A 12,070-nucleotide genomic window follows, 5' to 3' on the forward strand; every position below is an offset into this window, starting at 1 on the left:
GGGTGAGAGCAGGGTGAGGACGCAGCAGCAGCCAGGGGCTCGCTCGGCCAGCCAGGCACCAGGTCAACATGGAGCGGAGGGGAAAGGTGAGTCCAGCGACTCGGGGCTTTCCAGTCTCGAGCCCTGGGTGGGAGGCCCAAGTGGATCAGAGAAACCCGGAATGCTAGTTTCCAGCCAGAGACACGCGTCCAGCTGTGAGCAGACGGACTCAGAAATGTGTCTACAGCCATCGGGTAGGATGTCTGGCGGGAAGTGAGAAACCTGGCCTTCGTGTCAGAAGGGGGGCTTAGGGGTTAAAGGACACCGCTGCCTCCAGGCCACCCGCCTCCTCCCACCTCCACACGCGAGTTTCGTCTGTAAGCAGGGCAGCCGATGCCGTATCACGCAAGTGGGGACACCTGTCAGCAAGCAAATGCTAGTGACAATGACGCCGGCCTGACCGGGACCTACTGAGACCGCAGCAAAGACATGGTGGGGACACCGCTCACAGCCCGGAGGCCCCACTCGGACGGGGAAACAGGCACCTGCATGCAGACACGCGAGGACGCTGGCTGCCACTCACAGCTGCGGACAGCACACTTGCAAGTGCACGCCCCATCCCCACAAGCTCCAGGTCGGGGACGAGGCTGGCCTGTGGCTGGGGAGGGGAGAAGAGGCAACAGACTCAGCTAATGATCCAGGTTCTCCTGTGCCGTGGGGCAGCGTGCGTAAAATAGCCATATCGCGGGGGCGGGAGTGCCGTCTTCAAGCTGTCCACAGAGGCAGAGCCAGCAGAACACGAGACATGAGAAGAAACCAATGCACTTCAATACAGAGCATGAAAAGCCCCAAGGTCTCCCGCCTCCCTCTGGGGGACGCAGGCAGGTGATATGGCTGGAAGGTCTGTGACCCAGGGAAGCCAGTCCGGATGGGAAGGCCTGTGAGCCAGGAGTGCGGGGAGGATGGCTGTCCCAGCCAGGCAGCTGGCACACAGAGAATCCTCCGTTCTCCATCTATATTGTTGTGCAGGTCCTCGACTGCTTAGGTGAGGCCCACCCTCCCTGGGAGGACTCAGCTCTACTCAGTCCTCTGATTCGAGTGCTAGTGTCGGTGAGAAACGGCCTCACAGACACATGGGAATCATGTGTGGCCAGATAGCGGGGCTCCCGGGGCCTGGTCAAGGTGACACATACAATGAGCCAGCATGAATGCATGATTCACGGCATTTGTGTAGAGTAGTCGTTACCACCTGACAAACGCATGACTCCGTGCTCAGAACACCCAGTGACCTGAGTCAGTGATGGACGCCCCTGAGGCTTTCACTCACTCACAGAAACAATGGTTCAGGGTGGAAGCCTCTAGCATGGGAAGGGTGGGAGATGGGAAAGGCGAAGAATGCCCTTGGCCAGAGAAAACTAATATGGGCAATCTTTTTATCAGATGGACTTTGGTGTAGCATGTCTCTGAAGAAAAGAGGGCAGGGCGGCCAGAGGATGCGAAGAAAGGGAGCCCAAGGACCCACAGGGAACCCACAAGGTTGAAGAAGGACTTCAAAGGGAGACAAGAGCTGCAGGCCAGTGTAGGGTTAGTGCTGACATACGTGTTACACTCTCACTGTATCTACGGCTCCCTAACGACAGTCCTTGGGGTGCCTGTGCAGGTCCGTAGGGCTCAGTTTTTATTTCGTGAGAATTTCCAGCCTCTAGATAACGATCTCCTAGAATTCCTGACCAGAATCACGGTCCCATCACCTCCTGTAGACTTTCCCATATACTCACGGCTCCTCGGAGCCAGGGGAGCAAACACGCTCTGCTCGCCGTCTGCTGAAGGGGCTCCGATGAACCCCGACCGCGCTGGCCCAACAGAAGGAAAATCTTTTGGAAGAAGTGCAGGCTTCCTCGCCTGCCCTCAGAGTGTGAGAGCCCCAGCTGAACTCTGGCTTCACCATAAACCCGTTACTGGGGTGGACATTCCGCCCCAAACAGGGATGGCGGCAAGGACCGCGTCCAGGCTGAACGGCCACTGGGTCCGAACCCGCTAGTTTTCCAGCGGAGAAGAGGAGGAGCCTGAACGCTGCTGGAGAGAGTGTGACATCATTCCCAAACGGACCCTAAGACAGAGTCTAGAGTCCACAAAGCCACCGAGTGCCTCGGCAGATAGTTTGGAAGGCTGTGAGATTAAGTGGGTGTGAACGCACACCTTTACATGTATTTATGTAAATTTTAAATACACTTTGTGGCAAAGAGTCACCTTGGTCCGCCAATCACTTGTCAGACCATCTGTGTCTCTGCCCGCTATTCACATAGAGCAATCTGGTGCGGGCTTGTTTGTTTCTCCACGGCTTCCAAAAATAAGCCAGGCTTCCAGAATGTGGCATACCCGTCAAGCCCAAAGTGTCTGCCTGGTCTGCCAGACTGTTCGTGGCGCCGTGATCGTGGCCTGATTAGAGACCAAGGCCGGGGTGGGGACACATTGGTGCGCGGACATCTCAGGGCTGTGCCCCAGGGAAGCCGTCTAGGAGAGGAACAGCAGGCTCCGGGGGGTCAACCATGAGAACGGGACCTCTGACTTGTGCCGCACGACTCCTTGAGAGCACACGTTGTGTCCTCACAGGCGCGGGTACTAATGGTTCCGCAGCGGGCGGGGGGCTCACAGTGACCCTCACGTAGAGATTGCTTCCCGTGAATCCAGCACTTTGCAGGGGGACCTAGGAGCTCTGTTCCCTGACTTCCTCCGAGTCTTTCAGGCATGAGAGTGCTCCCACCTCCCCCATCGCCCGTAGCAACCACACACGCCGGCCCCAGGACACGGGGTCCCACCCGGGAAAGCACACCGAGACGCTGGGGTCGCAGCAGCGGAGCAGAGCCCACCAGCTCACTGGAAGTCTCAACTCCTTGCAGGCTAAACATGCAAGGATTATTTGTTTTTTTCCTTTTTTTTTTTCCTTTTAACCATACTCTGCCCCCCCCCAGCCCCCCGGTGAATCTCAGGCAGAGCCTCAACTCTGGTCATGCCCCCCCCAGACCCATCCTGTCCTGACCGAGGTTTACCATCTCAGAAGTTCCGAGCCCATCCAGGGGAGGGGGAGGGGGAGGGGGAGGGGACGTCTGTTGACCTGGCCACCACGCCCTCAGTAGCGACTCTCCCACAGGGCAGTGAGCCGGGACTGTGAGGACCCAAGCGTGCGCTTCAGACTCATTGTAAATGAGAGCTCTCTGTTTCTCTGTCTCTGTCTCTATCTCTGTCTCTCTGTCCTCTCTGTCTCTATCTCCCTCTATCTCTGTCTCTGTCCTGCTCTCTCTCTGTCTCTCTCTCTCTCCCTGTCTCTCTCTCCCCATCTGTCTCTCTCTCCCTATCTCTCTCTCTGTCTCTCTCCCTGTCTCTCTCTGTCTCTCCCCATCTCTATCTCTCTGTCTCTATCTCTCTCTGACTCTCTCTCTGACTCTCTCTCCCCATCTCTCTCTCTCCCTATCTCTCTCTCTGTCTCTCTCCCTGTCTCTATCTCTCTCTGTCTCTCCCCATCTCTATCTCTCTCTGTCTCTCTCTCTCAGACTCTCTTTCTGACTCTCTCTCCCCATCTCTCTCTCTGTCTCTTTCCCTATCTCTCTCTGTTTCTCTCCCTGTCTCTGTCTCTCCCCATCTCTATCTCTCTCTGTCTCTCCCCATCTCTATCTCTGTCTCTATCTCTCTCTCTCGGACTCTCTCTCCCTGTCTCTCTCTCCCCATCTCTCTCTCTCTCTCCCTATCTCTCTCTGTCTCTCTCCCTGTCTCTATCTCTCTCTGTCTCTATCTCTCTGTCTCTCCCCCATCTCTATCTCTCTCTGTCTCTATCTCTCTCTCCATCTCTATCTCTCTCTGACTCTCTCTCCCCATCTCTCTCTCTCCTCATCTCTCTCTCTGTCTCTATCTCTCTCTATCTCTCTTTCTCCATCTCTCTCTCTGACTCTCTCTCCCTGTCTATCTGTGTGTCTCTCTCTCCCTATCTCTATCTCTCCCTGTCTCTTTCTCTCTCTGTCTGTCTCTATCTCTCTGTGAGCTCAATCTTCCCTCCTCCTCATCTTTCACAATCCAGAGGTTTCATGTTTGCTGCCCTCTGGTCCCCTGGGGCCCTGAATTCAGAATCCAGGCTCCATGCCCACAGTAACGGGGAGCCACCTGGACAGAGCTGCCCAGTTTCAGAGGCTGAGATCCTGGTGCACTTACCCAGGGCCTTTGCACGAGCCGCTCCTGCTGCTCAGGGCAGCCCTCCCCGTCCTAACTTGGGTAATCCCACATTCATCCTTGCAGCAGGAGTCTCCGGGCTCCGGAGGGGATCTCCTGGCTCAATACATGGGAGACATTCCTATGACCTGTTGGGTCTCAGCTACTCAGTCACCTCCTGAAGGATGCCTCCACAGACTTCTAGATCCCCTGGCCAGGAGCAGTCTCCCTGCCTTGGTCCTTCTTGGCATCAGAGCTTGAAATCATGGATTAGGTGTGCAACTACTTGCATTCAATAAAGCTTGGTTGAGTGAATGTATTGGTCAGTGCGGGCTATGCCAAAGCACCCCAGCCTGGGGGCTCACGCAGCGGACGTTTGCTGTCCCGCGTCCTGAGGGCTGGGGGCCAGAGGTCCAGGCGTGGGCAGGGCTGGTGTCTCCCCAGGCCTCTCTCCTGGGCATGCAGATGCTGTCCCCTCCCTGGGCCCTCGCGTGTCTGTATCCTGATCTCCTTTTCCTACGAGGACCCCAGTCAGACTGGATTGGGGTCCATCCTAGGGACCTCATCTTACCTTAGTCACCTCTTTAAAGACCCCACCTCCAAATACAGTCTCCTTCTGAGGCCCCGGGAGTCAGGGCTCCAGCATGAATTTTCGGGGAAGCCATAGTTCAGCCCATGCATCGATGAATGGCATACTCACTGCACGCCGGCTGCCTGCTTACGTGAACCCACTCAAGGCCACTCGTGACTGTTACACACCTGGAAACTGACAAGAGAGATCTCGTCCTCTTGTGAGAATCAGACCTTCTCGTGTGCTGCAAAACTCCGTGCGGTCCCAGAATCTCTTCTTTAATGTTGCCTGAACTCCCTTATATCGTTCATAGAACGGCAGCTTGAAAAGTGTTTAAAATACATGTTCCTGAAACTCCGTGAGAAAATTCTTGCCTTGACCCCACAGCTAGGGGGTCACCACTCTCCTCCTGCCTGCGTAGGGGTTGATGATTTCCTTGCTTCCTGGGGCGGCCCACCTGTTCAGGCCGATTTGTGTTTTTGTTTGGCTAGAAGCCACATCCACGCAAGACGTACCTGTGTCCGATCAGAACACACGGCTGGGAAGGAAAGTGGGTCAGCTCGCGGGAGCCCATCTGTCACAGTGCGTTTTGGCAAAACTCAACTCTGAGAGCGCGACTTGAGAGGGGCTGAGGTGTGTGTGGCCCTGTGGCACCAGCAGAGTGCGGGGGCTTCCAACTGTCACCTTCTCCTCCAGGGACACGACTGCCCCAGAGAGCGAGACTGGGCGGGACGTGGGCCTGCGTGCGGCCTACGAGGCAGACGTAAGTCGTACAAAACTTTAAACTGTTGAAATGACAGCGGAACCAAAGTGCTCAATTCACGTACCTTTTAAAACAACCCCTGCCGTGACATATGGAGTGCTCGTAAGGGGGCAGAGTAGCACGTCGGATCCTCCGATGTTCCAGCAATTACAGGGTTTATTAAAAGTTCTAGAAAATGTGTTATTTCAGACGAATGGACTTTCCAGGTAACTGATAGGGGCTCATGCACCGGAGGACTTCTTAAAATTTTCACCTTCCTTGGTAAAAAGCCAAACGTCGTCTTACTGAAGCAGGCTCCAAACAACAGGACCCCTTACAGCTCCTCACGCCATGGCCGTGGGTAAACAGAGTCTTCACGGGCTGGCCTGGCGTGCATGTCTGGCTCCCTGTGCACCTGCTGTGGCCCTCACTTCTCCTCCCCTGCTTTCCAGACACATGCGTGTCCTGATGGGAATCCAGGGGCGTCTCCAAAGGGCTTCCCCTTTGAGGTGGTGACTGTTCTCATTGCCACAGCACAACTTTGAAAGATAGTTGAGCTTTCCAATCTATAAAGGAAGCAAAAACAAAACCACGAAGCCTGTGGGTGGCCCGTGACTGCACACCCTCTCTGCTTCTTGGTAGACACCTGTCTTCACCATCGGCCACCTGCACTTTTCCTTTCATATTGAACAATACTTTGATGCTTGCTTCACATTGTTTTCTCATCCACCCACGCTTTTTAATCTGTTAATATTTTTCAATATTTTTAATATTTTTAATTTTAATATTTTAAATATTATTAAATATTTTAAATGACTAAGTGTAATTTACACAGAAGAAATGTAGCCTGTACGTGTTACCGCTCATGACAAACGGGTTACACACGTAACACATCATTCCCGAGAGAACCCCCCGGGCCTGCCCGGCAGCCGGCACCTGACCCAGGAGGTGCCCCCTCCTGACTTCTCTCCCCAGAGAGCAGTCTGCCTGTTGGGGAACTTCATACAAATGGAATTACTTGGCACCTTCTCGTGTGCCTTGATTTTTTTTTTTTTTTTTTGGTCAGCATAATGTCTTTGAGATTCATCCATATCGTAACATATCTTACTACTTCGATTGTCTTCATTGCTGAGAGTTCCCATCACATGTATAAATGCAGCGCAATTCATGTATCCATTCTTCTGTTGACGGGAATGCACGATGTTTCTAATTTTTAGCTGTAATGGATAAAGTCTCTCTAAACATTCTCGTACAAACGTGGGGTTTTTTTGGCATATATATTTCCTTTATCTTGGGTAAATATCTGGAAGTGAAATTAGTGCATATGTAACAGCCAAACATCTTCCAAAGTTACCGGTGGATGAAAGTCCTGATTTCCCTGCTTCTCCCCCAGTTTCAGCTGTTCCAACGGGTGTGTCCCGACACAAGCTTATGATCTTAATTTGCATTTCCCTAGTGATGCTGTTGAGCAGTGTGCTTATTATTGGCTTCTGCGTATTCTCTTGTCGAATTTCTGTTCAAGTGTTTTGCCCATTATTTTAAATTTGGATTTTTTCCCCTTTATTATTAAGTTGGAAGAGTTCTTATATTCTGGATACAAATAAGTCGTCTTGATTGTAAATCTATTATCCCAGTCTGCGGCTTGTTTTTTGTTTTCTTAACAGTGCATTTCAGCAACCTAAAATTTTTAATTTTGATGAAAACAAATTTTTTTGTGATTAGGGCTTTCTATGTCCTAAGAAATCTGCCTCCATGAGGACCATGAAAGTACTCTATATTTTCCTCCACAAGTTTTACCGTTACAGCTTTTACGTTTGGGTTTATGACCCACTTTGTGATAATTTTCGGGTATGGTATGAGGTGGAGCTCAGAATTCACTTTTCCCAAGCTGGTGCAGAGTTCTTTCAAAGCTATTTGTCTATAAGACTTTCCTTCACCCCGTTGTATTACTTTGAGAACTTGGTTGAAAATCGATTGACCGTATATAGGTATGATTCTATTCCTGAACACTCTGTTTCGCTCTGGACACTCCCAGGTTGGATTTGTTCTCTGTTACCAATATTCTCAGCGAATGTGATCTCACATGGTTCCAGGGAAGAGCTGCTGCCCTTTCAAAGTGCCTCCCACGTGCTCCGGAGAAACACAAAATCACCCCCACGGGGCCCTGGCCATTTATTTTGCCAAGAACAATGAGGTTTCTACTGCAAATGTCCTGGATCACTTCAGGAGACGCATTAGAAATGCTGTGGTGTGGGGTGGCCACCAGGCCTTGCCTGGGAGTAACCCCTGGCCGGAGGGCGGCCCCGGGTGCGCCCAGCACCACGGCCAGTCCAGGGCTGCTGCTCTCTCGCTGGGGTCCGTCTCCCGCTGGTCTGCAGCACATACCTGGGGCGCAGGGTGTGCCCAATGCCCCTTCCACATACTTCCCCTACAGAAACACCTGCTCCTTCTTCCAGACTTTACAGCGGGGGTGGAGGGCAGCCGGCGGCCCAGGGAATTCCGTGCGCCAGCTCCTCTCCGCACGCCCCAAACATCCAGAATGGAGTAAAGTCCCAGAAGCACAGCCTTATTTTCCATCAGGAACCGGCAGGAGCCCGGTCTCGGGACTGGGGTAAACCCAGAGAACAGCGCGAGCTGGATGTCGGGTGCTGCTCGGACAAGCCAACCCAGCACGGCCGCGCTGACCCCGTGCGTAAGGGAAGAGCCGCCAACAACGCCGCTGACGTCCAGTCACATTCGTTGCAGTTTTTCTAAATAAAGCACGTCCTTCCCGCCGTCTCTCCTAACGACGTGCTGAGGCTGCAGCCTGCCCCCTCTTTGCACAGAGCTGTGACGGGGGCTGGGTGGGCCCACCCAGCAAGCAGGCTAGCAGCTCCCTCGGTGTCCTGCTTCGTGCCGGGATGGTGTGTTCCAGCTGGAAATCTGACATGCGCTGCGCTGGAGAAGTTGCTAGGGCACAAAAGAGGCGGGGTGCAGGTACAATACTGATCCGTTCAATGCGACTTATTAAACTGTGGTAAAACGTACAGAAGGTAAAATCGGCCGTATTTACCGTTTTTAAGCATATAGTTCAGCAGCATCTAATGTATCTAGATTGTTGTGCAACCATCGCCACCACCCGCCTCCAGAACTTTCTTATCTTCTCGAGCTGAAACGCTGTCCCCATTACACACTGGCCCCCTCCTCCCCCAGCCCCTGGCTCCGGCCGCTGCATTTTCTGCGTCCCCTGGGGACCTCTGATAAGTGGAGCCCACCGTGTTGGTCCTCCAGTGACCGCACCACGGCCTCAGGGTGCTCCCGTGTCGGATAACCGTCCACTGCGTGCATACACTACACCGTGTCGTGCGTTCGTGTCCGTGGACGCTCAGGTTGCTTCGAGCTGCTGTGAACACGGGTGGGCAGCTGTCTCTGTGAGACTCTGCTTTCGATGCTTTTGGGGGTAGATCCAGACATGGCCGTGCCAGTTTCGCATTCTCCCCGCCAGGGCACAGGGGCTCCGACCCTTCCACGCCCGCACCAACCTCCTGCCTCGTGGGCGTCCTCGTGGCAGCCATTCCGCAGCGGGTGCGGCGGTGATCTGCGCTGCCCTGTGCCCTGCTGGTACGTGTGTCTGCTGGCCGTCTGTATGCCTTCCTCGGAGAAGTGACTCTTCAAGTCCTTTGCCTTAAATCTGGATTTCAGATAGACTGACTAAGTTTTCAGTCTAGGCGTGCCCCACACAAGGCTGCAGATTGTCTGTACTAAATAAGTCATCTGATGTTTATCTAACTCCGTGTCGGGCGTTTCTATCTGATAAATCTGGCAACCCTAGAAAGCAAGAACTTTGAGGATCTAGAAGAATCTTTAACTATTTCGCCATTTTGCTAAGGTGAGCTCTGAAATGGTTTAGTGTATTTTTGTGGGTGTTTGACTGGTAGCCCCGCTTTATTAGACAAACGTAATTTCATTTTGAGATGCTCCAGACTAAATCATTTGAGCTTTGCACTCGTTGTGTAACATTACCAGGCGCCCTTAATGAAATTATAACTCAAGCAAGAGATTTCATTCCCTTGTAGTAAATTAGCTTGGGCTGTGAGGGTTTGGGAGAGCCAGTCCCTCCCCGGCTTATTCTTCTCGTTCCGTAGAATGAAGAAAGAGCAGGCATTTTATATTTGAGTTATTTATTGTTCTCTCTGAGTGAACATTATATCGTTGCCCGTCCCTACTGGAAACAACAGCTGTTAACAGGCTCCTGAATGAATTTCAATGTGAACTCCCCTGGCCTCTGGAAAGCTTGGGTAAAGAGAAAACAGGCTCAGAATTGAAAGAAAAAGAGCACATTTCGGGCCTGGGTTTGAACGCCTGAAGGCTAACTGCAGATAAAACCACTAGCTGACGTTTTCGTGCAAAGTCACACTCAGATGTGTGCAGAAAGGGAGCCCCACTAGTCAGCAGCCCCCCTTCCCGGGGACAGAAGCAGACAATGGCGTGGGAGCCACCAGAGACCCGGCCCTCTGATGCCAACAGATTCCTGGAGGTGGGAAGTGTCCCCATAGCAAAGGAGCTCAGCCCCCACGGGCCGGGTCAGACACGAGAACCACCAGGAACCGTGAGAAGGCCCCTGTCTCGGCCCCAGGACGCACGGGGACAGGGGGGTGCCCGAGAACAGGGAGGGCTGCGTGTGCCATCCCTGGACGCGCTCTCCTCTGCCCTGGAGCAGGTCCCTCTTGTGGACGAGTGCTCCTAGCTTCTGAGATTGGATGTAGTCAGTGGAAGCTCTACAGAAAGGAGCTTTTCCTTTGGCCCCTTTATTAGTCCTTTCTTAATGTTTCCCAATTGCATGTCCCCTGAAGAGAGAGATTGTGAGGACTGTCGGTCACGAGCGGCATTGCCCTGGGTCCAGCTGCCCGCCCCAGGCTGACTCGGGACAGGTGTTGCCTCTACTCCCCCCACCCCGCCACCAGGTGCAGGGGGAGAGCGCTCTCTCACTCTTCTCCCTGCTTCGTCGTGTGCTCATTTGCAGAAGGGACAAAGGGGGCCTCCACCCTGCACCCCTTCCTCCCTCGTGCGCCTTTGCTCCTCCCGCCACCCAGAAGCATGCAGAGTGCACTCTAGAGCTTGAGGAGAGTCCGTCCTTGTTCACGCCCACAACGCAAGTTCTCCACTCACGGGGAGAAATGGTCTGGGCTTTATTTGCATGATTCTCATTTAATTATGCCTTTTTTTTTTTTTTTACTTGCTTCACTTCCTCTCTGTGAAATGCCCTGGGTCCGAGGCTCTGCCCCACCCAGCAGCCCATGAGCTCACGCAAGGTTGTTGCCCCGGAGTCATCGCCTTGAGTTTTGAGGGACACAGAACAAGAGGAGGGGAGAGGCCAAAAATGAGAAAAGAAGAAAGATGGAAATCATAAAGTTGAAAATTGAATGGAGAGAGGAGTTTGATAAAAATGCTGTCAGAAATTCAATAAAAGACTGAACCAGAATGAAGTGGCTAAAACCAAAACGAGCTTTCAACCTCCCTTGTCCAAACCCTCAGTCATAAGAACGTAGGAAAGCATTGAGTTTGTCTGAAACTCGATGTCAAAAGTGCATTTCCTGTTCTTCTTTTCTTTCCAGACAAAGTAAGCATGTTGTCAGCCTTCATCGCTCCCTTCAAGCACTTAAGCCCCGGGGCCACAAACACGGAGGATGAAGACAGTCTAAGTAAGCAGTTTCCCTTCCCTCAAGAGTGGAGGGGGTCCCGGCCCCATGCGCAGAGGGGGGGTCCTCTATTGTCGCCAAACACTGAGACCCTTGGGGTGATGGTGGGGACTATCTGGGCTTTCCAGAGCAGGAGACTCAGCTCCTGTCCCCCAACCCCCGAATCCCGTCCCCAACATGAATCCCGTCCTTACCTAGAATCCCGTCCCCACCCGAACCCCGTCCCCACCTGGAATCCTGTCCCCACTGGAGTCCCATCCCCACCCAGAATCCCATCCCTACCCAGAATCCCGTCAACATGAATCCTGCCCCCACCGAGGATCCCATCCGCACCCGGGATCCCGTCCTTACCCAGAATCCTGTCCCCACCCACACTCCTGTCCCCACCCAAATCCTGTCCCCACCTGGAATCCTGTCCTCACCTGGAATCCTGTCCCCACCTGAATCCTGTCCCCACCCAGAATCCCGTCCCTGCCCAGAATCCTGTCCCCATCTGGGTAGTAGGAAAATATTAGCAGCAACTATATAACTGAGAATTCCAAGGATTATAGGGGAAAAAATCAGTTCTCTTGAACCACCCCTCCTCTCTTTCCTTTGTTTTTCCCCTTCAGAAGGAAGGAAGAGAGGGAGGGAAGAGAGGGAGGGAAGGAAGGGAGGGAGCGAGGGAGGAAGAAAATGAACACAGTTTGTACGTTTATTCAACAAGGAAAGAGCTGGACGGGTGCCTGCCTGTTGAAACATTTCTGGCTGGTGAATGAAACTGGAGAGGCCCAAACTGTGGTGTGGGGACAGACACACTATTGGGGGAGGGAATCTGTGAGGTCCCCCTGCTGAGACCAAGGAAGGGCCCCTGGGGAGGGGGCAGGACTGGTGTGGGGGTGATTCCTGGAGGTGACCGGC

At 53.2% G+C, this 12,070-nt stretch overlaps 1 protein-coding gene across 1 annotated transcript in view; it reads left to right on the forward strand.

The window, feature by feature from the left end:
• ADARB2 (adenosine deaminase RNA specific B2 (inactive)) overlaps positions 1–12,070 on the forward strand; it is a 405,873-nt gene that overhangs the window by 265,142 nt on the left and 128,661 nt on the right. Inside the window, exon 2 of the mRNA XM_057304750.1 lies at positions 11,087–11,173. Within this exon, the coding sequence (XP_057160733.1) occupies positions 11,087–11,173 (87 nt within the window). The remainder of the gene's footprint in view (positions 1–11,086; positions 11,174–12,070) is intronic.

Source organism: Ursus arctos, unplaced genomic scaffold (genome assembly GCF_023065955.2).
Source record: "Ursus arctos isolate Adak ecotype North America unplaced genomic scaffold, UrsArc2.0 scaffold_30, whole genome shotgun sequence".
Lineage (NCBI taxonomy): Eukaryota > Metazoa > Chordata > Mammalia > Carnivora > Ursidae > Ursus > Ursus arctos.